At 43.9% G+C, this 22,541-nt stretch overlaps 1 protein-coding gene across 1 annotated transcript; it reads left to right on the forward strand.

Moving 5' to 3' along the window:
• Positions 1-1,306: 1,306 nt before the first annotated feature.
• Acat1 (Acetyl-CoA acetyltransferase 1) lies at positions 1,307-22,137 on the forward strand. The gene is made up of 12 exons (XM_077629928.1): positions 1,307-1,360; positions 2,583-2,700; positions 2,865-2,960; positions 3,836-3,936; positions 5,687-5,779; positions 12,321-12,371; positions 12,984-13,085; positions 14,530-14,677; positions 19,105-19,218; positions 19,782-19,846; positions 20,707-20,864; positions 21,976-22,137. The coding sequence occupies exons 1-12, from the start codon at positions 1,325-1,327 to the stop codon at positions 22,094-22,096; spliced, it is 1,203 nt and encodes a 400-aa protein (XP_077486054.1). The 5' UTR covers positions 1,307-1,324; the 3' UTR covers positions 22,097-22,137.
• Positions 22,138-22,541: the final 404 nt, after the last annotated feature.

A 22,541-nucleotide genomic window follows, 5' to 3' on the forward strand; every position in this document is an offset into this window, starting at 1 on the left:
TTTATTTTTTTTCTCAAACGAAGGAAATTGTCTTTTATTGTGTTTCTTGTTATTAATTTCTTGGGTATATGGTATGTACTGCTGTAAATCCTTATATGTGTTTTTCCCTTGGCAACAATACCTTGTAAAGGCGTCCTGGGCCCCGTCAAACTACTCATTTAGCTTTATTCCAGGGGGCTGTCCAATTTTTTGTGGAAAATGAATGAATGAATGAATGAATGAATGAATGAATGAATGAATGAATGAATGAATGAATGAATGAATGAATGAATGAATGAATGAATGAATGAATGAATTTGTTTTTTACCATCAATACTGGTTGAGTTAAACATTTCGGGTAAATGTGATCCTAACTCAGACTCGTGACCTTCTTCAGGATATAATTATTCTTCAGAGACAGTTTTTGTAGCTTTTATTCTTCATGTTTAATTGCTCTTCTCAAGGAGCACTGCTGTTTTGTGACTGTGTGCATGTATGCGGTTGCTTTCTTTCGTCATTACTTGCGACGATCATCATTTTGAAAGAGCGCCTCTATTCCATCCAATGCGCCGAACTGAAGCTGAGTGCGCAAAGCTGCAGCGCGAACTAAAAAACATGCATAGAGAAAGGAACTCGAAACAACATGTGCATCCGCAGACTACAGTCAGCGCATGTCCTCATTTTGCGTCGCTTTCTATGTATTTGTTTCGTGTTCGCGCTGCAGCTTTAGCGCACCCACGATGAACACTTGCTCGACCAACTATCCTGTTTCAGTGAACTGGAGCTGCGACATATGCCATAATTTGGGACGAAGCTGGATCTCTCGAGCCTGATCGTGCTTCGCTGTGGAGGCCCTATGACGTCATACGATAACCACAGAATTGCTCAGCGTGAAGCCTTGGTCTATAGTTGGTGCTTGCAGAGTGTTTACAGCGCTAACCAGACTCGGGCACAAGCGTAGTCAGGGTAGCGCTCTTTTTTGCCAGGACACGCATGCCCAACATTAAAAAAAAAATGACTGCTCTCGAGTCTGAAACAACCTAACCATTAATTTGTTCGCTAATTTTCCCGGAACGCACAAACTTTGCCTTTTTGGGGGCACCTTTTATTTCTGTACCTACCACGTTACGGTTGCCTGATTGTTTTGTTTGCTCTACGTTTCCTGAGCGTTAGTGAGAGGAGAGTAACGTCGCATCATGTTGTGAGATATTGTTGTTATAATTGTTTTAATTGCATTGCCGTCAGTGATGGAGGTTGTTTTTGCTGGTGTGACTATACTACTGTTAACACGAACAGTGGGCGCTTTCTATCTTCGTTGCAGGCTGCCACTGTTGTGCTGCACAAGATGACCAGCCACGAAAACGCACGCCATGGTTTGAATGTAAGCGAGCATGTTATAAGCTGTTTTCGTGGCTCTTCCTTAAAAGCCGCACATGAGCGGACGCTTTGAATCACCCACAAACTTAACCAAACAAGCACGGCTAGCGACTTCAAGCATAAAACTAGTCTAGTGGTTTCGGGGGTAGCTGATGAAACGTTATATGGGGTGCACAGCACAGGTGAAACGTAACATGAGCACATGTCCCGAAAGGCTCAAGGGCTCAATAGCCAAACCGTTTGGCCTGAAGAGGCTGTACGGGCCTCCGGCAAAAGGAACAAGAGTATATTAAGTAACACTACATGTCTATAGTACCAATTTGGACTTGTTGGAAGTATTCCTTGCGGGGATCAGCACGAAAAGACAATGACACGAGCGCCAAGGAAAAGGACAGTCGAGACCTGTCCCTTAACTCTCGTGTTGCCGTCATTTCACGTTGCTGCCACCACGGAAATGGGATGTACTGTGCACAACTTCCAAATAATTTGCTCCTAGAAAAGCAGCCACACTTCTTCATTGAAAGTTTTCGCCACTGACAACGAAGTTATGACGAACAGGATAAAATGCTTCGAAATATAAAACTCTAACCCGGACAAGCGGTGGTCCAACGTTTGATCCTCGAACCAGAACGAAATATTCTTTAACTTCGAAGCTCCTAAGAGACCCATTCATCTTTCCTATACAGCCGCAGGCAGCGCATAGCTGGATAAACAATAATTTTATCCTAATGTGAAAAAAGCTTCAAAACTCCAAAATCAACACATGAGAACGGTAGTCACAAAGAAGAGTCATCAAAACGAAATTATAGCAGGATAAAAGAAGTAACCCGTTCTCCATGAATAAAAACTTTTACCAATAACAAATCTAGGAGGTTATGCGTATTGCAAACGCGCAGCCAATGATGAAAAAATGTCGAAGTAAAAACGAAGGAAAATTATGAGGCATACAATTGCTCTGTGTGGTGATTTCCCTTTAACATTTTGGGTGCGCCAATTTACTTAGTGCACGTAACATCGCCAACGCAAGCCCAATTAGATTACGGATCTCACTTATGATCCAAGGGCTGAGGGCCATCTAGCTATTTACTGCAGTTTTTAAATCAACTTTCTGCTGTTTTTTTTTTCGTAACAGGGACGTGAGGATATCGGCGCTTTTTGTAGAATGTTTGAAAACTTTTTAGTCTTCAATTTCTTGATTGAGAGCAATCGTCATTTATCTTTTATAGGAAGTTGTGATTGCTTCGTTCGCAAGGACACCCATCGGAGCATTTCGTGGTTCACTGGCCTCGCTGGCAGTTACGGAACTTGGCTCCATCGCTATCAAGGGAGCAGTAAAGAAAGCAGGTGAAGTATGAACAACGTTAATGACATCATTTCAGCCCTAAGCAACAATCGGAATACCAGAAGTGGTTGCCAGATGTTTCTTTCACTGCGCCTTGCGTTACACCTGTGCTGATTTTACAGGTGCTGTTAACAGCGGGCTAAGTGCGTATGTTCTCGATTTTCAGGCATAGCGTGCGAGCATGTACAGGAAGTTTTCATGGGCAACGTTCTGTCGGCTGGCGCCGGCATGAATCCGGCAAGACAGGCAGCACTCGGAGCAGGTAAGCACGGGAAAACAAACATACCAGCATCTTCTTGCATGAGACGTCACGCAACGGCGGCTTGTCCGCAATGTGTTCGAGCGGAGTAAACGGCTGAAAACTAAACTGTAAAAATTAACGCCAAATAACATGACTTGTCCTACGCATCCTACAATATTCTTCAAGAAACAAAAAAACATGGAATGCTGCGTATGATACGCTTCTAAAGGCCAATTTGATATCGTCTATGAAAGCCCAGAAGAAAGTAACCGCACCAACCTGTGTGCTGTACATTTTTATCGCCAGCTATTCTGAGTCTGTCACCAACAAGCTCGAAGTGCATTTTTCACTAAGTTTATAAAAATTACGCCCGGCAGCTGGCCGCTTTTGATTCGCAGTAACAGCCCATCTAGCTCTGGTTATTAAGAGAAGGCGCCTAGACGAACGCATACCAGGCAGTATATGAATCCTAGCCCGACTGCTGAAAAACCTGTCCAAGACTCTAAGTGTTGTCGTTATAATACATTTTCGAGATTTCTTGCAACACTGCTTAGATGTTTCTTCGAGTTATAAAACAAGCAACAGATATTTCACTGCAGGAAGCAGACAGTTCACTCCGGAGGCAATATATCTATACTACATATTCTTACGTTTCCATACTGATGGGCACATTCATTAAAAGTGAGAGCTAAAACTAGTATACCCTCGAGATGACGCAGCGAGCAATAAGATACAATGAGATGCTCATAGACGAACAGTCCAAATAGTAGTAATAACTGTTCGTCGCCGTTCTCTTGAATGTCTCTTTTTCTTTTTGCTAACAGTAAAATATATAATTAGCTCTTTGACCAGCCTGTTCACGAACTCATCAAAACCCGTGTTCCCTCTCTGCACAGGCGTACCAGAGTCGGTGCCATGCACTACAATCAACAAGCTCTGTGCCTCGGGAATGAAGGCTATCATGCTTGCAGCACAAAGCCTGATGTGCGGCTCCCAGGTGAGGCCTGTCATATTTGAGATTTATTTATACTGCGTACCGTGTGGTCAGTGCAAAACCTGAGGGACAGTTGAATAGAGAAGTATTTGCGCTGCCACCGTCAAAAGCAATAGCTCCTGCGTGATGAGAAAGTAAATCCGGTAGAAGCTGCGCTGTAACCGTAGCGGTGGTTTATAGTGGTTTGAGCATCCGCCTCGCATGCGGGAGGCGCGGGGTTCTATCCCCAGTGCCGCCGGGTACCCACCGGTGATACAATGGGTACAAGCTTTCCCCTGCCTGATGCTCGGCTTCTTTAGGGGGAAATGCTTGGGTCTGTAACGCCGCCTTCTGCAATGAAACCTACCTTGTGTCACGGCGCTCTTTGGCCAAAGCTGCCCTTCATCATCATCATCATCATCATCATCATCATCATCAGAAGCTGCGTTGTGGCCGTTGCTCCTACTTCAGCTTAAACTTTCATCTGGCCGCTCTTCACCGTATCGCTCCTGTGAAGGCAAAATGCAAGGTTGCAACCTGCTGAGCGAGCAACTGAGTAGGCATCAAGAAGCGAAAAATTCGCACTTATTATGCACCTGTGCTTACAGTTGAATTCTTAATGTAATAGAGATGTGGAGCTGCTTTGTGAATGACATGGTGAGTTACCTTCGCGATGGTGGTGAGGCGGGCCGTTTTTTTACAACACTTAATCTTCACTGCCTTGTTTTCCATTTGTACGTACATTGTAAACCGTATACTGTTTTCTTTCATAGATGAAAGAATGAAGTGAACGCATTTACTTGGAGATTTATTCCAGTTATATTTCAGTGTGTGTTCATCGACTTTGTTCGAACTGTTTCCTCGGTGTGCAAACTTAAACCCATTGCCTCTTATACTACGATTAGATTTACTGAAGTGGATTTCACTCATAGTTAAATTTTTGTTTAGAAAATATCTTTTTTTTGTCCAGAGCCACGACCATGATAACGAAAAAGTGATCTGCTAAAAGCGAGTCAAATAATAATAGTCAAGATCATTATCAGCCTGATTGCGCCCACTGCAGGACAAAGACCGCTCCCATCTCTTCACTTAACCCTGCCCTTTGCCAGCTGCGCCCAACTTATGCCTGCAAACTTCCTAATTTAATCCACTCACTTAACTTTCTGCCGTCTCCTGCTACGCTTGCCTTCTCTTGGAATTCACTCCGTTACCCATAACGACCATCGGCTATCTTGCCTTCGCATTGCATGCCCTGCCCAAGCCCATTTCTTCCTCTTGATTTCGACTACGATGTCATTAACCCGCGTTTGCTCCCTCACCCACTCTGCCCGCTCCCGGTCTCTTAACGTTACGCCTACCATTTTTTTTACCATGGCTCGCAGCACTGTCCTGCATTTATGTTTAACCCTCTTGCTCAACGCTTCGGAGCCCTCGTCTTTCCGTTTATGCCTGAGAGAATTGCAGCGAACTGCACGATTTGCTGTTAACTTAGTTTAAAATTTTGTTATTTTAGAAAATATATTCTCCTGTGTCCTTAACAAGCCTGGCTAAGCATAAGTCTCTAAAAAATTGGAAATAAAAATTATGAGCTTAGGCTTTGGGACATCATTAAATTTGGTCAACCAAGGCGTACCAGGGACTCTGCATACACTGCCAAAAAAGAATGATGCACTGAATTCTGCAATGGATTTGCCACAACATCTGTCTGCACACCCCTGGCTGAAAGCCATAGGCGGGTTGGCACTAACCGCATTTTCGTTCCCTTTTTCTGCAGGAAGTCATGGTTGCCGGAGGAATGGAAAGCATGTCGAACGTGCCGTACTACATGAAGCGAGGCGAGACGCCATATGGCACCATCCATATGCAGGCAAGTCTGAGTTCTCTGCAGCCTAAGATCGGCATCGGAGCGAAATATTCCTGCACGTCGCAGCCACGTGAACATGACCTGACAATGTGTGGCGGCTTTGAGCATGACTTAGTACAGAATACCTTTGTAATCTGCGATTCGCCGATGACACTGCTCTGTTAAGTGACGTAGGGGACAAACCGCAAATCATGAATAATGACCTGGACAGGCAAAAAAAAAGTGGGTCTAAAAATTAATATGTAGAAAAATAATGCAATCATCAACAGAATCGGAAGAGATCAACAGTGTAGCGAGACGCTGGAAGTAGTAAAGAAATACGTCTACTTAGCTCAAGACGGCAGATCCGGACAACGAGAGTGAAATAACTAGAAGAATAACAATGTGGTGGAGCGCATTTGGCGCTTTGATCATGAAAGGCAGTGTCCCAGTATTCCTGACAAGAAAAGTACATAATAGCTGTATTTTAACGATACTCACCCATGGGATGTGGTAGAAACGTGGAGGTTGTGGGAGAGGGTTCCACTTCAGTTAAGGACAGCGCAGCGAGTTAAGGAAAGAAAATTGGCAGGTGTAACGGCAAGAAACGTGAAGAGGTCATATTGGGTCAAGGATCAAACACGGGTTAATGACATCCTCGTCGAAATCAAGAGTAAGAAATGGGCTTGGGCAGGGCATGTTATGCAAAGGCAAGATAAGGGATGATAGTTAATGCTGACGGACTGGATTCCAAGAGAAGTCAAACGTAATACGAGACAGCAGTAAGTTAGGTGGGATGATGATATTAGAAACTTTGCAGGACTATGCTGGCCCCGCAGCTAGCGCCGGAGCGATTGAGTGCAGAGATATAGAAGAGGCATTTGCACTGGAGTGAGCATAGTCAGGCTGATGACAGTGGTGCTGATCACAAACACTTGATTGTGGAAGGCCAACAAAGGGAAAGAGGCCGGAAAGCTCTCAGCAGGCATGATGTTCCTTCATCATAACGCGCCGGTGCATACGCCTCCTTAAAAGCTAAAGCTGCCATTCGACAATATGGGTTCCAAGAGCTAAATCACCGACCCTACCCAGCCAACCAAGTGATATCTTTTGGTCATCCACATGATATTTACCTGAAGATATCAGATGTCCACATGATGTCCATGAATGCCCATATGATGTCATATGGACATCCTCTGGACACTCGGTTTGATAAGGATGGACATCCACAGAATGTCCGAGGGGCACCCTCAGAGATGAGAGGATATCCTATCAACATCATCAGGACACAGTTTAAGCTTCCTTTCAATGTCCTACTGACATCTGCTTTCTGTCTTCTCGATGCCCTCCAGATGTCTACATTGATCGTTGTCGCCCACAGAATAATGATGCATGCACCCTGAATACTCCACCAAAACCCTATCGATCATCAGGATAAGGTTTTTTGCAGGACAATGGCACTGTGTTGTGAAAGATATCATTTACACTATGTCAGATCCATTCAACAAAACCAACATTATAAGCATTTCTCAGTTTTTCAGAAGAAATTGCAACACATTCTTTCACAACTGCACCATGGTTGTAAACCTGGGAGAGGTATACAGCATCATACTATTGCTTAGTGCATACACAATAAACTTGAAATGGCAAGGAAAAATACATTTTTGAATTTTTTTATTGAATACTGTTTATTTTCTTCACTCAAGACTCCCGGTCTTGAAGTCTTCACTCCTGACTTCCAGAGAGCTGTGAAAATAAGAGCACGAAATGATGATTAGAAAAATTATGGAGTAGTTTCTGAGGAAATGCTTATTGCAGGAAAGCTCACCATAACTAAAGATGATCAAGAAAGTGGCTTAAATTTGAATCATTTGTACTAGTAAGTATACTAAAGGGCAATTGCAGTTTTAGATTTCAACGAGCTTAAATAGGACAAATGTGTGAAACTTGTAGGCAAAGCACACAGTCTTTTTGGGCTAGCATTTGACATAGTGACATAACCACCGATTAAAACAGATAGCACCGGGTGGGGGCACACGTTGACATCTAAGTTGCTGGTACATTTTCGAAGTAGAAACGCTTGCTTTGAAGGAAAAAAGAGCACGTCTAATAGCAAAGCCTTTAAAGCGTTGCTTGGCAGCATCTGACGATGCACGGCAAGCTCTGAGTGAATGCAGCAGAAATAACAAATCTTAAAATCCGCGACATCATTCCGAGCTTCGCAGCACTTGTCCGGTGCTCTGAGGAAAAAGCTTGGGCTTTAATCATCAATTACGTTGTCATTTTCAATGCTAGCGCAAAATAACTTAGCATGCTTTGCCTACTGTCTATATAGATTTGAATCCTTAAATTTCAACAAAATTCTAAAAAAGTGTGGTTGTCCTTTAACTTATACGGATGACAGATTAGCATAATGCACATAGAACACCAATATAACATCAATCATTCATTACAAGTCCGTACACAGAAGCCACAAAGCTGCCTACGGCTGCTAAATAATTTTGAAGTGAATTTCTCATATGCTGCTTCGGTTTCATTCATCGAACAATGGCTTTGACATGTAAGAAGTGTATAGGTTATGTGAGGCATGAAAAGTGCTGCAATGAAACCACTGATATGCTGTCGTTCCAAATCTTAAAGCAGGCTGGCTTAAGCATTATAGTGAATTAGAACGATGTATCAACAATTATACTTCATTTTTTTTCATGCCTCACACGACCTAAACACGTCAGAGACAACGCTCGGTTGGTGAAACTGAAACAGCATCAAGAAATTCTATTATAAATTATTTAGCAGTCACAGGCAATTTTCAATGAGTGATGCATATATACTAATGCATTTCAAAGAAGAGAACACAACCAAACATTTGGCGGCTAAGCTGATATATGTGGACAATACTCACGTGAGATACTGGAAGACAGAAAATTTGCAGGTGGCTGAGGGTAAGGCTGGTGCACAGCTGGTGCCGGCTTCTTGGGCCTTTTTTTTTTGGGGGGGGGGGGGGGGGGGGGCGATGGTGACTGATCAGAGTCAGAATCAATTAGGCGCTTTGGCTTGTGGACTGGTCGTCTTGGCTGTTCATCATCACTTGTGGCAACGTCCGATGTGAATTGAGACCTTTCGAGCCGCATCCTTGCATTCTCATATGAGCCTTAAAAGAAAGCAGGATCATTTTCAGTAAATTTTTCCATAACACAGTAGCTAAATACAGCTTGTTTATTTCGTCTGGTCTGGTTTATGGGGCTCAACATTCCAAAGTGACTTAGACCTTAGTGGAGGGCTCTGGAAATTTCCACCACCTGACATCGCACATGGACCTCTAGCATTTCACCTCCATCGAAATGTGACCTCCACAGCAGAGATAGAACCTGCGTCTTTCGGGTCAGCAGCCGAGCACTATAATCACTGAGCCACAATGGCGAACTTATTTATTGTTCAAGAACAATTAACATGCGAAAAACACAGACGAAAGGGGAGAAAAACAGGACAAGTGCTGGAACATGTATCACCAACTTGCCTGCCTAGCTGTTATTATTTATTGCCTACACACATTTGTATAAAATAGTAAGGGTGAGCATAGTTGTAGAAAAATAGTACATTATATATTATGCATGCTAGTTTGTGCCGAGCTAGGTGTTTATCGGTTACACAATTGTTCCCAATGACCACTATTGTTCAGAGATATTCACAAATAGCTAAGGTACATGCATACAGGTTATTACATGCATTTTCAGTGGCTGTTATAAGAGCCTTAACACAACACTAAAGTGAGGTTACTTGAGATCACCACTAATGAATCATCCCACAACTTACAGAATACACCTTTTACTTCAACTGGATGCTGTGCCCAGTTGTCTTGTGGCTTTGCTGATGTTCTCACAAGCTTGGTGACTCTATCAGCTTCGCCACCTGGCCAGCAGCAGATATCACCCTCAATCCAAGTTGAGGGGACCACTTCCACCTCTACAGTTTCTGTGAACTCGATTATGGCGAATGCCATCTGAAATGCATAGAAGTAGTATTGTAGGGTAAAACCTATAAAAGCAGCAGCTGGCAGCGGAAGCCCATTTCCTGTTCTTATGCGACAAGGAAATGGTCCATTGTTAAAAACATTTCTTGTTACCTGAACTAAAAACTACCCATAAGGCAAAATTATAAGTGCAAGTATTTCGATGCTCACTGCCACATTTAGAGTCACTGCTAGGTGCAGAATGCGTGCAGGAATCCTAGCTTGAAGCACAGTCATTTTGCAACACAAAGCTGCTTCAGCCTGTTCCTCGCTGCTAGGTGCAGAAGACGGTTGTGCTTCGTGTATGCCTCTCCAACACTGGCTGCAACATAAGAGATCGCAAACGGTCTCGCCCTGAATTAATATTCTCAGATTTCCCGATGACGGGGTGCCGATATGTACCGAGCCAACAATGGGTACATTAGAAGCTTGCTCTCAATGCTGGTCGACAAGAGATTCGCAAGTGGGCGATGCGTTGTGACCGCACGTGTGCTCTCAAGTGCTCCCGATGCCGGCCCTCGCTGCTCCGTCGCGTTCTCGCATTCTTGAAGTAGCGAAAACGATTTCTCAGTTATTATCCTGCCAGCACGAACAGACCAGGATTTGCATTTCACTTTGGGCATGGCAGCAAATGCGTCGAGGTCAAAACAGTAAGATTAGCGCTTACCTTTGAAATATGTGCTGTTGCCGGCTTCAGGACGAAATCCTAGTACCCAACTCAGAGGAAAACAAATGGCTGCAGTCAGGCGTGGGCTTGCCTAACGTCGTAATCAAACCGCGCGCCGCACTACACAACCACCACCTCGTAGGAGCAAAAAAACATATGGATGCAGCAGCGGTGGCAGTCACGCATTTTCTGCGCGCGCCGCCTCAATGACAGACTGACATACGGCTTATGAATTGGTAGCGTAATGCGAAGCGAAAAATAGAAAATATTTATTTATGCTATATATCCTTAGAAATTTTAACATTTATTGTGTTTGTGCGCAACAGCTTTGGCTGCGGCATTTCACCCGCCGTGACAAGATGGCGGTGTCTTTGAAAATTGGTTTTGGGGGAAATGAAATGGCGCAATATCTGTCTCACGGCCGCGTTTCGATGGAGGTGTGTTTAAAATTTTATAGTGACTTTAACTTCTCTCAAGAGCAATTCAAATATTCTCTCGTATTTCGATAAATTCTTAACCCCGCTCAGCTAGCTCCGGAGCTTTCCACCGCAGGGACATAAGCGAGTGGTGCTTTTATGATGCAGTGCTATGCTCCTCAACACTACAGCCAAGGCTGAAGAGAACAGAATTCCCGATCAAACTTTTTTGCAAGAAAAAAAGTCTGAACCAGGATATCATGTGAATATCCACGTACTGACGTTCGAATTTGAATTTGAATTTGACAGTGGAAAATCGAATGGACGTCGTGAGGATATCCGCAAATGATATTAGATATTATGATCATTTGTGGACATCCTCTGAATATCAATGGTTGACTGGGCTACAGTTCAAACCTTGCTCTCTCCAATTATTTTATATCCTGGCATATAGAAACATTTCTTTGGGCCAAAGATTTTCGAGCGATGAAGATTTCAAGAATATAGCAATAACTTGATTTGATGAGCAGCAAGATGACTTCTTCCCTAGTAGCATAAATTCACTGCGACAAACGTTGAACTGCATTGAATGGTCAGGATACTACACTGAATTGCTTTTAAGTTACTTATTTTGTCATGTTGTTTCGTTGTTGATCAGGTGGATAATTTATTGAACCCCCTCGTGCAAAACAAACCAAAATGGATAATGCAGAGGCTGTGCAGTTTCTAAAGCATTTCGTGCAGATTCGTAACCATTCGTAACCAGCATTTCGTAGCCATACTCTGATGCTATGTACTCAAGTCCTGCTATAGATGTCTACCGCAGCGCGGTCATAGGCTAGGCCCGGGAATTGAAGCGTACCTACGGTAATTATAGCACGAACCTCCACAGCGTGAAATTCACGTTCTAGAAAAAAAAGAACTAATAATAAAGGCAGATTGGTAGTAAATGTAGTTTTAATTACCGAAACAAAAAATCTTCTTTAAACCTTTTCATCAACCCTAGGAACGGAATACCGACCATGTCCTACTGAAATGCAAAACAGAGGGCATATCTGAATGACTTTCGAAGAAATGGCGTCTGATAGAAATCCAGTAAGGGGTATCAATCCATGTACTAAACTTTGCTTACTTCAAAACCAGAAAAAAAAGATAGTGTGTAGGCTTTGTCAAAACTCTCCCCTGCGCATACAATTAAAGACGAGAAAATGAGTTGCATGCCACAAGTCTCTTCCAGAGAGATAGAGAACTTTCAGTCGTCCTCTCCTGAATTCTGGCATCCTCCATTCTGGTCACAGGGACATTACTTTTGCAAACAGCAATGCTTCGAGCGCACTTGACGTCACAAACAGAAGGTTTACAACATTTCATCTCGCAAAATCATGCTAACCTGAGGTCTGATCTGTTTTGTTTAGTTACTTATGATAACATGCTCAACCATTTATTTCACGTTATTCGCGATTCTATTTTCAGGATGGCCTTTTGAGCGACGGATTGACTGACGCCTTTCACAAGATCCATGTGGTATGTTATATTGCCAGTATTTCATAGGTTCTCACCACATGACGTGGACTTGCCCGCGTGTTTTTTTTGTGATGCTTAGGAACACCGAAAACAATACAAGACATGAGCTCCGCAAAAGACGTACAGACGAGCGACACGCGCACACAACGTCGTCGTGTGGGTCTCTTTCCGTGTCCGTGTTTTTGAGCTGTTCTAAGTGTGAGCAGCTACCAATGCAGGTTTTTTTTTTTTTTTTTGATCAGTTGCAAAAGAAGGTTTATCACCGCGAAGCGTTCAGTTTACATACTTGTGAGCGTGGCTGAAATTTCGTAGAGATACAAAATTGCCAGTATTTCATCCAGCGACGGTTCTGTGCTTTTATGTTGTTTTTATTTGCCTCACAAAATGGCACGTACCCACAAGGGGAATTGGCCGTAACCAGGCGGTGACTACTTGTATTGCAATTACATGCGGCAAGCATAGGATGACTTAAAAAATTGGGCAGCTCAGTTTATGTGCCTCTCGGCTTCTTCTTTTTTGCACGGAAAAGTAGAGTCTTTTGTTTTTCCGAAGGTGTCATGGTCGAAAAGGCTGATTAGTGTATCATGCTTATCAGCATGCGCTTCTTTTCAGGGCGCTTGTGTTGAGCATACCGCCAGAAAATACGAAGTAACCAGGGAAGAACAGGACCATTTCGCCATTGAGAGCTACAAAAAATCTACCGCGGCAGTGAAGGTAAACATCGATTTATTTGATGGTTGATTGCATGAAATTGAAGCTGAAATTAAATAAGAATTAAAAATAAGGTTACAATTAAATTTGAATGAAAATTATATTAACTCCTGCTATGAAATAGCCCGTCAGTACAACGAGCACAAGGTGTTACTTATGAGTATCTTATTTATGAGTATTTTATTTATCTGTATCGTCTCTTAATGCTCCTCAAATCTCTTCGTTCGTACTTTAAGCGGTCACCAGGCCCTTCGTTCTTGAGTGAAACTATTTATTTCAATGTGTCCACCTTTAATCAGTTACACCCGTTCTGTAGCCTGTAATTCTCATTCCAAAGAGTATTGTGCCCATTAACTCTTCTAAACACGTCCCGAAGCGACACGTCAGCTATGAGGGAAGGCGCAGAGTAAAGAGTAGGATTAACATACATAACCTTTGGTTTTTGAACGTGAGGACCCCATCGCCCAGAAAGAGTACATGATGGAATTCAAAGATGTTGCATTTCAGCGAACATAGGAAGTTCTCAAGTTCCCAAGGACTCATCATCCTTTGCCGTACCACCACCAGTCATTGACTTCCGGCACAATACACTACAGTCTGTGCATGACATCACACATGGTTGAAGGCAGCTGTCCTGCCTCTCCTATCACCCACCTTACCGCTAGAAAAGACAACAAAAACACAAGAGAGGGGTCATTCAGAGAAATCACCAACGCAATGCGTCAGGGGTGTCGTCAACACGCGCCTTCAACCAGCGCGCACGGTCTATTGCGAAGTTGACAAAAGAGCATCATCGCTAGTGGAACCTATATAGAAAAATGGTCTCGTTCTGAGAAAAAAAAAATAAAGCGTCCCAAACTTGAACGAAACATCTCCTCAATTTACTCCTTCGCTTAACGAAAACGTAATATCACAGGAAGCAAAACTTATCGAGAACCCTTTTATAATATTAGTTGCACCGACATGGCACATATCCTCGAGGGCTCGAAAAATAACAAATTGACTTGAGCAGCCATTTCATGTGCTTGATCACCTTCAGCGTTATATAATGCTGTGACTCTTCAAGAGCTCCCAAGTTGGGTAAATAATCCAAGATCCTGACAGCACCTTTCTCTGGTAGAAATTGCTTTAGCAATTTGATAATAATGCTCGATATTAATTTTCATGCCCACAATACTCCCGTATTGTTTTTGTTGTCCTCAATATACAATGGCGCCTACCCACAAGAGAAATTGGGCACGACCAGATGGTGACTACCAGTTTTTTTTATTATTGAATGCAGCAGAAACGAGAGGATATCCGAAAAAAGGATAAACTCAGATACAGTGACAGACATAATTAAGGGTGGTAAAGGGCCCTAATAAACTTAAACTTCTGGAAGGTAGAAGTGTCATCAACGTACAACTTTTTTTCCTTCTGTGTTTACTCCCCATGACACCGTGAACAGGATGGTGTGCTAGCCCGGGAAATTGTGCCAGTGACCATACCGGGCAAGCGTGGCAAACCGGCCGTGGTGGTCTCTGAAGACGAGGAGTACAAGCGGGTTGATTTCGATAAGCTCAGAACCCTTTCGCCTGCATTCGACAAGGAAGCCGGTGAGATGATCACTCCATTACTATTGATTCTAACCAGAACACAAATCTTGATCCGAACTTCAGTGGCCGCTGATCCGCATGTTGGAAGAGAAATAGAGATTGCAGGATAGGAAAGGGAAGGAGTACATTCGGCAAGTGCTTTGAGTTAATGAAGGTCAGGTTACTAGCATCACTCAAGGTCAACTTAACTAAGACTTGCGTCAGGCAAGTACTCACCTGAGGGGCATATATTCCTAGAGGCAAACGAAGAAGTCTGAAATGTAACTAAGGACAGAGCGACCGATGGATATAAAAATTAGAGGGATAACGTCATCGGGTTGGCGTCAACGTGGAGATGAAATCAAGAAAAGAAATCGCTGGTGCGTGAAACATACAGTGCGGAGAATAGATAACCGATGGTTCATTATAGGCTACTGAAATGGATGGTAAGGAGAACGAAGGTGTAGCAGGCGACGGGAAAATACGTTAGTGGAAGTATGAGATAAGAAAATTTGTTGGGGCGATGATGATTATGCTGATGATTATTAATGCGATAGCATTGCGGCTGTCGCCTTGCAAAAACACCGATTTTCCACGTAACGAAATTTTCTGATTGGGCGAGAGGGTCATGATGTCATTATATCCGCCAAATTTGAAAATCAAAGGACCAGAATGTTCGAATACCTTCCATTGGGTTATCATATGGTATTATATTAATCCCACTCAGTAACGCACCTTAATCCTCACTTCCCCACTAAACCACCTTAATCCACCCACTAATAACCGATAATCCTTCTTTGTCCACACATTAATGCCAATTCACCTTAATCCATTTTCTGAGGTGGTCCTACTTCCAAAAGTTTAGGGGTCGGTGAAATGATTTAAAGGAATCTCTCACGCTAAAGTAGACTTGGAATAAGAGTAATAACTCATTAACATCCATCCTGCGCTTTGGGGGATGTCAATGAGTAATTACTCTCTTACTATTCTGGAGGTCCTTTAGAATTTTGATGGGTTGGCCAACTTCCAAATGATATCGCATTTTATTAACGAATGGGCTTGAGAAGGTCCTCAAGTTTTTTAGTTTTTTTTGTATTCACGCGAGGTCAGAAGCCGTATAATCATGATTTTCTTTTCTTTACATGTTCATTACAGAGTGATAACCGCATGAGAGACGTTATCTGAAAGTAAACGGCGCTGGCGCTGTAATATCACGCAACCCAAAACCTCCGTTTTTGAATACTCACCGATAGGTATATTAACTAAAGGAAGACGGGTCCCACAAATTTCCTTATAATTTTGCCCTCACCCACACAAGTATTGATCAATTCCAAAACTCATTTCCAGTTTTATAAATGAGGCGAGAGTATTAACAAGCTAAAGTATTTTTAAAAATTCGCCATTTTGGAGCAAACATGGCAGCATGAATATTTATGCGATGCCTTCAAGGAAGAAATTGTTAAATATGGCTCTTCATGGCGTATGACACCTCGCTTATTTTCAGTGAAGCACATGCTGATCCGGGCCTGCTTAGAGAATTCTAGGAGTTCTTTGAGGTGAAGCGATGCTTCATACATATTGGACCTATGACTTCAAGTAAAGATCTTTCAGGGAAAGATTAAACGTGACATGTGGCTTCTCGCGTGTACTGTCTGAAAAAAAAGTAACCAGACTGCATGATTTGATTCTCAGTCCTAAAATGAAGCACTTATGCCACGTCTCGGGCTTTATATCGGTGTAAGGTAGGAAAAACTCTTGTCCTCACCTTCCCAATGCTTTGATCTTTAGGGAAGCCGTAAGAGCTCCAATATACGAGCGAGAAGCAAATGACGAAAACTGGTTACGTTTAGTAAAGACGGTACATCATTTTAATGCTTTTAGCAGATGCTCTGCCAAGAAATAATCCGTGACTGGTATTATGCAATGATGATTTTTCTTCAGATTGATTTATATTTTCATCAGCCACCGTGCCACGGTTGATCTCGCGGAAATAGTGGAAGCACGGCAGCGTATCCGCAAGGATGTATAATCGCAAGAGATCAAACTTGATTATCAATGTAGTAAACAAATATGGTATATTTTCATGGCTCAGCTGCCTGCCTGTGCTCCCAGATTCCCATGAGCAAAAATTATTTTGCTATAAGCTGCACGCGCACATGACAGCCATTAACGTTGTCTACCGCAGCCTGTCGGAATAGCACGCTCTTGTTCGTGATAATGATAGGCTTCCGCGAAAGCCAAGCTATCAGGGACCGCCGCACGTGGTGTCGACTTCCAGCCAGATGCCCGAAGTGCTGCCACGGCCGAGGACATGTCCATATAAGGAACCATTCTTATGCAGGACGTTTATTAGTTTAAATTAATTCCATTCAGTTGAAATTGCTAGGGTATGCGGAGTTTAGCGCCTCATCGTGCACTGACATCGCACAGCTCACGGGTTTCGCCTTCATCGAAACGTGGCTGCCGCTGCCGAGATTCGAACCTGCGACATTGGCATCAGCAGCCGAATGTCATTTCCACTGGGCCATCCCGGTGGGTTAAACTCAAGTGGAAGCAGTCGCAAATATTAAAAGCCCAGCAGCACAGCTGAAGCTCTGTCGTGCCTACGGGATGCTGGTTACGTTATACAGCGTATTTCATTTTATTCTTTAAAGATTTTGCCTGAAAGAATGAATTTAATAAAGTTATTAAAAAACTACTATTTATAAATATGTTCGGACAATGTACCCGCTAGGCAGCATGATCGAAATTTAATGACGGTGCACTGTAGTCGTTAAAAAAAGTTTTTAAAAACCTTGATTCATTAAATTCAAACATCTGCATATCATTCTTTTTATCCACTACGCCAACTGGCAGGTACCGCGGCGTATTGGGGGACTGTGGCATAGCTTATGCAACTCACGGAAAAGTCAAAGATATTAAAATATCAACTTAATACTTCAACTACCCCCGCCTATTCTCTTATCAGCGCATATTGGTGTCATGTAGATTTTGTTCGCTTTCCTGTCTTTTCTAAGCTTTTCAAGCTTCGCCAAAATTCAATACAAGTTCCTTCTACTCTTTTTCCGCATACACAAACTAGCTGTTTAACTCCATTTGAAAGTTAAGGAAAGTTACAAACGACTGCTTATGTGAAATGTCAGCAGACAGCGAGCACTTCGTAGATTATAAGTTGTCAGATCTAAGAGTACCTTGTTGTCCAGGTTGTATTGGCAGGAGGTGCCTCTGACGAAAACATGGATAGGAAATGCAAAAACGCCCATGTAACGTCTGATATCTCGGCGCAAAGAAGCCCAGGTGGCTGGATTTAGTCCAGGTGCTTTTTACTAAGTGTAGCCGTTAGAGTACCTTATTCTTTTGCACGCAACCCTTAATCATTCAGGACCAAGAGACGCGGAAAAGGCGCTGTGCCGTTTGGGAATTAAGATTCCATAGTGACTCGCCTTGGTCAGGGCACAGTGTACATAGCATTCCACGTGAAAAATGATTGAATCCCAACAAAGAAGGGCGTCAGGCAAGCTCCGCCGCTATTCGCTGCATGTTATTAGAAGAGCCAGCCAAATGAATTTATGAACAACGCTTATTTAACTTACTATTTTCTTATGCGTTTGTACTGCTAACGACTGAGCTAGGATACCGTCTGCAGTGCACAGCTGAAAACTTAAATCTTCTAAGTAGAACTGTAGCGAAATATTATATGAAAAAAGAGAGTAGTGATGAACAGTGTGGGGAATAAAAATGGTTTGGGATAGGCAGCGAAGCATTATAAGCTGTATAGGACTGTCTCTTTCTAGGCCAAGCAGGCAGCTCGGATGCCGACCATAATATAGAAGCAGTTAGGGGAATAACAATGGGGTTTAGTGCATGTGATAGAACCTCAGCTTTTAGAGATCAGCTTAACGATCATCCCCACCAGAATGTAGTATTTAATAATTCTGCCTCGACAGTATTCATCTGCGGTGCTGAACCATGGTGGCTAACGAAGAAGCTTGCAATCAAATTAAGAACAGCGCATAGAGCTATAGAAACTGACAGAGGAACTCAAAGAGACAGGTAAGGGCGCCATTGGTAAGGAAATAAACACACTATTACGGACAGGCTACCAGGAATCAGAAAAGGGAGATAGACATGAGTGACATAAGCAATGCGGTGAAATGATAATTGATGGTTTGATTCTAAAAGAACCAAACCGTAGCCGGGAGCGGCAGAGGGTCAGGTAGGTAAATATCAGATTAGGAAGTTTGCGGAGAAAAATTAGCAGCACCTGGCGCCGGACGCGGCTGATTGGGGATCGGTGGAACAGGCATTTTTCCTGCTGCGGACGTAGTTGGCCTGAAGATGACAGTGTGTTTTTGGTGGTCATGGTGATGAAGGTGATGATGACGGGTGGTGGTGGGGCTCCTGGTTGTAGTGATGATGGCGACAGATCAAGCGCTTCGTCCCTGCAGGCACAATCACGGCGGCCAATGCGAGTACGCTGAGTGACGGAGCAGCTGCCTGTGTGCTCATGACTCGCCAAGCAGCCGACAGGCTCGGGGTGAAGCCGATTGCGCGCATCGTGGGTAAGTGAAAAATATGCAGGCCAGGGCCCAGGGTGGGTGCACGAACGTCCGACACACGGACGCCGCCCAGTCATGGTACACTATGACACGCTGGCTCAGTCATGATAGGCAACGGATATCAGGCCAGCCAGTTGCGGCCAACGCTCATGCTACTAAATTTTGAGAACCTCGCAAAGCGTAAAGCATTAATACTGCTCCTTTCTTTACAGCTGTCATTGCTTGCCGGCTAGGGTGACAGACTAGAGCGTTCAAAGTGGACTGCGAATGTGTGCGGCAATAGCGCTTACGCCGCGTGAAGGAGAGCCTATCTTTGGGAAGCAGAGAGTAAGACAGTCAGGTGGCTAAAAAGCACACAGAAGAGACAGACGCAAATGCGAGGCAACTACTGCTTGCTGATACTCGTGCTATGCTGCCTGTCCGTCCGCTTCTCCTGGTCGCCACACTCAGTTGAAGGCGCACTGCATGGCACTGAGGGCGGAGGAAATAGCCAGGACTCTTACCATCCGGCCTGTGAGAAACGCACTACTTTTTTCGCCGCTTCATTTTTTTTTTCTCATATGCAGGCTTCGCCGATGCAGCGCTGGAGCCGCTGCACTTCTGCGTAGCACCTGCACACGCAATGCCCAAGGTCAGGTGTGCTTTCTTTCACAGCCGTTTCTACACTGATCTTGAGAAACTTGGGCTTCTCATGAAGTATCAAACAGTAGGCACTCACTATTAGGAGTAACTGAAAGGCACTTTTTACGCTCCCGTCAAATTATCCTTAATTTCCGTTATCTTTCGCATAATTTACTTGCGAAATCTACGAAATGGAAGCGTAGTTGCCGCGTCCAATCTAAACCGATGGAGAGTGGGTATAAGATTTAAGAAAGGGGATGAGCGGCAAAGTACTCCCCCCCCCCCCCCCCCCCCCCAAAACCCGAAGATCCCCCCCCCCCCACTCTTAAGCGAGGAATTGTGTTTGGGAAAACTGCACTGGTCCACAATTCTTAAAAGCGAAGAAAGGTCGAGATATGTATGATGCAAACAGGAGCGCCCTATCTTTAGAGTAGCCCATAAATTCGTCTCTCTTTTAAAAGTTTTTTCTGGACTAGTGACAGAGTTCATTGGAAATCACCGAGCAAAGCAATTTTGTCCGACAGCAGACTGAACTTTGCTTATGCGGACATTTCAGGCTCGAAAAGCTGGCAGATGCAGCAAGACAAACGGTGCAATATAGTTCAAGTGTGATTGTTTTCGTCGTGCACGATCTATCTACTAGGTATGACCTATGAAGGAACTATATATCTTGTCTATCAGCCGCAGTGCTTTGCGGTGACGTGAAAGTGACGTATATATAGACTTCTGTGGTGAAGGACTTCACTGCGGGCTAAGGTCTGCTCACGTTTCAATAGGCTGGACCCGGAAACCACTCATGTGTAAAGCGCCATGCATGGATATTTCCCCGCAGCATCGCTGAATGCCTTCTTGTCGTTCGCCTTTTGGTAGGTGCTGAATCAGGCCGGCTTGAAGATGGAGGACATGTCTATGATAGAAATCAACGAAGCCTTTAGCGCTGCCGTTCTTTGCAACACGAAACATCTCAGTCTGGACAGTTCAAAGGTCAACATTCATGGGGGCGCCGTAAGCCTTGGACATCCACTTGGGTGAGTTTAGTCGCCATCGATGGTCTACGCGAAGCACATGCTGTGATTATAGCTCTCCCAGCGGCTCAATGGTGCATGGCACTGAACGGAGTCGACTGAAACAGAAATCATTCTTCCTCTCTTGCGCGAGACACCGGGGTGCGAATTGAACCAGCGAGAATGCCCCACCCCATTACTCATCAACCGACAATAACTACGTTCTTGCACTGACGTCCCCCCGATGGCCGTACATTGCCAGAGGATAATGCATAGCACATGAGCCCTTTGTAAAAAATGTAGTTGAAATGTCAATGTGCTTCCTAAAGGGCCATACAGTAGGAATCCTATACGTTTAGTAGCTGCCTATGTGCTGTATCACTGTATTGGCATGCATTGACATTGCAAAAGAGACGAACAAAATTGTCCTTGCGATTTCGTTGAACATTTGCTCTGACCATGAAATGGAGAATAAAGTAGCGCCCTCACCTTAGAAATATATGTAGCGCTGGCGATGCCCACTTAGACATCGGCACAATGGGCTGCAAAACACTCGAGCAAGGTGGCTTGCATATTTTTAACAATGGCTGTATATTTTGCTAACCGGATCATTTTCAGCCGATTTGCGGACGCTACGAATCGTGGTGAAGTGTAGCTACCAGGAAATCGCGTGGAAATTTGTTTATGGCGCGCCTTATCACGCGTTGCGAAGCAATTGTAATACATTAAGGGCTTACATGCGAATTTCCTTATACAAGTATGCTCAACCCGCATAGCACTGAACCGGTGTTTGTCCTGAAAAGCAGAGCTTTCTTGTATTGATTTGGTATTCGTCTGAAGATATTAACGTTGAGTCATAAATATATTAGCTTAGAGATCCACAAAAATGTGACAGTCGATCAATGCAATTTATCAGGAAGGTTATGCGTTGTCATTGCGATTCCTATTGTCTGACTGATTTGCTTTGACCAACTGAAATCGCTCACGACTATTGTTACCGGGGCTTGTGCGAGAAATTGGAGTGGGGTCGCTAAACGGCGGCAACGCTACGCCGAAAAAGAGACGGCGTTACGTGGATGCCGATTTTATACTCGAGGTTACTTGGCTAAGCAGGTTTGCGCGTGCGCTCACGCAGAATGTCCGGAGCACGGATCGCGGGCAGGCTGGCTCTGCACCTGCAGCCTGGACAGTATGGCTTGGCTGGAATCTGCAACGGAGGCGGTGGTGCCTCGGCCATCCTCATCGAGAAGCTGTAGTCCATCTTCCAGAAACTCTCCTACGTCTCTTAGCGCAATAAAAAAAATTATTGTCGTTAGATAACAGTTAAATCATTCGCCTTACGGTAGTTTGTTCGGAATACGGCATGTGTTTACGAGTACCTCGCCTGACGACGCTGTTTTTGAGCACGCAGTCCTGAAACTATCAACTAAGTGGACTGGTTATCCCATTTCGATAAGATTATGGAAATCATTTGTTTCTCATTACATGGATTATATCTTTCGGCAGTCGAATAGTGATGCTATTGGTTTTCCGTTACATGCGTGCTTCCACATGTCAAGGTTTACCAGGGAACAACGAAGGCAGAGTGGAGGCGCTTTAGCTCTGTACTATATGCAGATGCTATTTCGTACAAGCTCACAGGTACCACCATTCGTTGTATTTACACTGCAAAAGAATATTGGCACAGGAAAGGGCTAGCTT

This window comes from Amblyomma americanum, chromosome 7, assembly GCF_052857255.1.
Source record: "Amblyomma americanum isolate KBUSLIRL-KWMA chromosome 7, ASM5285725v1, whole genome shotgun sequence".
Classification (NCBI taxonomy): domain Eukaryota; kingdom Metazoa; phylum Arthropoda; class Arachnida; order Ixodida; family Ixodidae; genus Amblyomma; species Amblyomma americanum.